We start from the raw sequence: 4,085 nt of genomic DNA, 5'->3' as shown, positions 1-4,085 counted from the left end.
TGAGTGAATTCCGTGAGGCCTTGAAACCAATCGGATGAAGTTGCAATCTCCTTGCAAACCATTCACAAAAAGTACAATAAAAGTTGACTTGGTGGACTCAAACCAAACACTTACACTCATGTTATTATGAATATTTTCAAGAGGGACGGATAATATATTTTCCATTTTGATCCATGAATTGTTAATGAATCTGCTTGATTATGTCGAATTTATTTAATCCACGACTCCATATGAATATTTTCCATTGAAGCAAAAGAAAATGTGGAAGCAACTAATCATCTATGTAAAAATCAGAACCAAATCAGTGATGCAAAGAAAATGTGGACGAGCATTGTCGAACATTTTCCATTTCCTCAACAGTGCATATAAGAAAAATAACGACGGTTTCAAATACCAAATTGAACAAATCGATGTACCCTCGGAATGATAAATTTGAACAAATGAACCTCAAGAAATTTTTTCTTGAGAGAAATTGAACCTCAATAAATAAAACAATGTTGAGGAGTCCATTTATCTCCATGGGACACCAACGATTGGGCCACGGACAGACCAGCGGTATCGCAGAAGAGTCCAGCTGCTTCACCGATAGACTGGTCTTTCCCTGGCTTCACCGATACACCAACCAAAACCCTCGCCGCCATCCCCTCCCCTCTCCTCCCCGCGCCGCCGCCGCCGCCGCCCTCGCCCCCTCCCGGCCAGTGACCGTCCTAACCGACCACTCTGTACACCATGCCGACCTCCTCGCATGTCGGCGGCGACGGCCTCCCCCCCGGATCCGCATCCTCCATCATATCCGGGGTCGTGAGCGGCTACCACTTGCTGAAGATCGTCGGCTACTCGGGCACCAAGGAGGTCCCCAATGGCAAGTGGATCGACTCTTGCCCGTTCCAGGTGGGAGGCCGCACATGGCATGTGGAGTACTATCCCAATGGGCAAGGGTCCGAGTACATTGATTACATAGGCCTCTTTCTTGCCTGGGATGATACCGTCGACAAGGCCGAGACCCTGAATGCAAAATTCAAGTTCAGCTTACTCGATCAACATGGGAAGCCAGTGCCGTCTTATACCAAGACCTCCAAGACCATAGACTTTTCCGTGGATAAATGTGTGGGATGTCCTAGATTTATGAAAAGGGTTGAATTGGAGGAATCAGAGCATCTCAAGGACGATTCCTTCACCATCAAGCTCGATGTCACTATCATGAGCGAGTGCCACACGCAGCAGACACCGTCCGTCCTGGTGCCACCGTCTGACATGCACCTGCACTTTGGCGATCTCCTATCGAGCAAGGCCGGTGTGGATGTCGAATTCGTTGTCGGTGGGGAGACATTCTCGGCGCACCGGTTGGTTCTCGCGGCACGGTCTCCGGTCTTCAGAGCAGAGCTCTTTGGACTGATGAAGGAGGGAGCCACTACTGGGGCCATACGCATACATGACATTAAGGCAGAAGTGTTCAACGCTCTGCTTACTTTTATCTACACGGATGCACTGCCCGCTATGGATCAACAGGAGGAATCTGCCATGGCTCAGCATTTGCTTGTTGCAGCAGACAGGTATGCTTTGGAGAGGCTGAAGCTGATTTGTGAAGATAAGTTGTGCAATTGTATCGATACGAGCTCCGTGGCGACTATCTTGGCATTGGCGGAGCAGCACCACTGCCATGAGCTTAAGGTGGCATGCTTGGTGTTCCTCAGCTCGCCGAACAATCTGGATGCAGCCATCGAGTCTGAAGGTTTCGAGTTTTTAACCAAGAGCTGCCCCGGTGTTATTAAGGATCTCCTCAAGTCCAAGGTTGCTCCTAGTCTACTTGGGAAAAGAAAGTCTAGGGCATGAACATGAGGTTTCAGTCATGCATCTCATTTGCAACCATCCGCCCGGAAACTTACTAACTACCCTGCATGCTATCTAATACTAGTACAGTGGTGCTAGTAGTTTTATGTGTAGTCCTGTTCTCACAAGGATGCGATGTACGTTGGTCCTATCTTGTTTGGGCATTGCATCCTTTATGGAGAATTATGAATGATTTGACTAGCTATGTGGAAAGCAAGAACCATATGTGCTAATTAGTGAACAGTTAGTTCAGAACTTGTAAGCCTTTCAACTAGTTGCCCTTTAAATTTCGCCCAGTTCTGTCTGATTGCTCTGTAAAAATTGCTGTGAGCATTGCGCTGGTTCCTGAGTTCATGCATCCCTTGTTCAGTACAGAGCACTGTTTATTTACCAGGTTCAGATAGACCATGTGTCTTGTTGAAATGCTGGGTTGGGATCCAGTGAAAAATCATTGGCCTTGTCGGGCTTGCAATTTTTTGTACGGCTACAATTTGTAGTGATGATTTCTGACATAGTAGTGGCTGCTAAGGTTGTGGAGTTTGGCCTAAAGTATTTTCATACAAGATTAGGATCCCATTTTCCCTTTGTTATAGATTTGCAACCAGCAGCTGTCTTGCTCTGTCTTATATCTGTAGTTCTGTGTTTTCGATATAGGGATCAAACAGTACTTCCGAAAGTAAAAAAGGTTCAGCTGTTTACATGCTATAAGATGCCAGTTGTCAGCACTTGCACAGAAATTCATTTTAGACAACCTTGTGATTGTAATGAATACATTCTTAATGGGTAGCCATGTCTAGTAAAGAATTTCCACAGGCTTGTCTGATTTAGATGAATGCATCATGTTAGTTGGCTCATTACATTTAAACTTCTGGTAGAATAAAACTTTATTTCCCTTTGCTTGCTGCAGCCAGAGCTATTCTTAGTTCTGGGACTGTCTGCCTGTCACTTTACTCATGGATTGCTGGAATTTTTGCTATGAACATACTTTACACTGTAATGACACGTTTTTAAATGGGTGAATGACAACACGCTTTGTATACTATCGCCCATCATGCACTCGAGGATTGGGTAAGAGTAGCGGCAGATGGAATGGTGTGGAAGAGATGCAAAAATTTTATTTTAAAATCTCCATGTGGAAAGGAGGTCGCTGGTATGATTTATTTTTATTTCGGCTACAGTGTGTCCTACTTTTTTTTTTTTTTTGCAAAAAGTGTGTCCTACTTGTAAGAGAGGAAAGGAGACCAACTCAAACCTTTATAAGTAGGAAAGATTTTTGGTCATATCTCACTGTAGTGTGTGAACAAAAAGACCTCATATATGGTTGTTGGATGGTTGTTTCTACTCTATGCGCATGATTTTTCCTGTTGCACACAGTGTGGCAAAAGTTGGTTGATGCTTCTGGAAGAGTTGCACGAAAACAACAAAAAATTCACAGATATTAGAACTTCCCCCCCCCACAAATCCTGTGTTTCTTGTCTATTTCTTTATATCACAGGAGGGGAGGTGAAGGGGAAGTGAAAGGGGAGGAATTTTTTTCTCACAAATCATGTGTTTCTTGAAGATGGCAAAGCCATGGGTAAACAACGTCTGGTGGGGAGGTGAAGGGGAAGTGAAAGAGGAAGAAATTCAATGAATTCCAACCTTTCCCTCCTTCTGGTGTTTCCTGGTATGTCTTCCTACTCTTTTTCTCTCTTTTTTTCTCTTTTGAATGGGCATGAATCTCAGCTCGTTTCAGCAGCCATGGCAAGCCTAGCGATGGGAGTTTCTTTCGTGGGGAAGATGTCATGGAGCAGTTGGGAGTGGAGGGATTGTCGGGTTTCGGGTTCGGGTAGTACTCAAACGGGTTTAAACCCGCGAAACATGCCGGGTTTTATACTGTATCCACGAGCAATCCTGCGGGGATAGAAAGTCGCTCATCCCCGTCCCCTAATAGGGTAAAAACCCACGGGGATGCGGGTTTCGGGCCCCATTGCCATCTTGAGTCCTAGGTCAGCTGTAGGAAGGAAGGACTCGGGACCGCGTGGTTGGTGGAGGGCGTGTGACTTGTACCATGGGTGGCGTGGGATGGGCGGTACTTTCCTATTTTAGCTGGCCGCTCGGGAACGCTAGCAGGACAATGCGTGCTCGCTAGACGCGTCCAATAAGTAATGTTGGACCTCCATTCCACGATTGGGCCATGGACAGACCAGTAGAAGAGCCCAGCTGCTTTCTCGGTCTAGTCCTTCCCTTGGCTTCACCAATACATTACCCAAAAC

At 45.9% G+C, this 4,085-nt stretch overlaps 1 protein-coding gene and 1 pseudogene across 1 annotated transcript in view; both read left to right on the top strand.

The window, feature by feature from the left end:
• The first annotated feature begins 729 nt into the window (after positions 1 to 729).
• On the top strand, positions 730 to 1,691 carry LOC119306211 (annotated as a pseudogene).
• Positions 1,692 to 3,880: 2,189 nt separating this feature from the next.
• Positions 3,881 to 4,085, top strand: part of LOC119310177 (BTB/POZ and MATH domain-containing protein 1-like) — a 1,627-nt gene continuing 1,422 nt past the window's right edge. The window contains exon 1 of the mRNA XM_037585999.1: positions 3,881 to 3,901. Coding sequence (XP_037441896.1) covers positions 3,881 to 3,901 — 21 coding nt within the window. The remainder of the gene's footprint in view (positions 3,902 to 4,085) is intronic.

This window comes from Triticum dicoccoides, chromosome 5B (genome assembly GCF_002162155.2).
Source record: "Triticum dicoccoides isolate Atlit2015 ecotype Zavitan chromosome 5B, WEW_v2.0, whole genome shotgun sequence".
In the NCBI taxonomy this organism is placed as follows: domain Eukaryota; kingdom Viridiplantae; phylum Streptophyta; class Magnoliopsida; order Poales; family Poaceae; genus Triticum; species Triticum dicoccoides.
The sequence above is the reverse complement of the archived record's forward strand: the minus strand, read 5'-3'. Positions and strand labels throughout refer to the sequence as shown.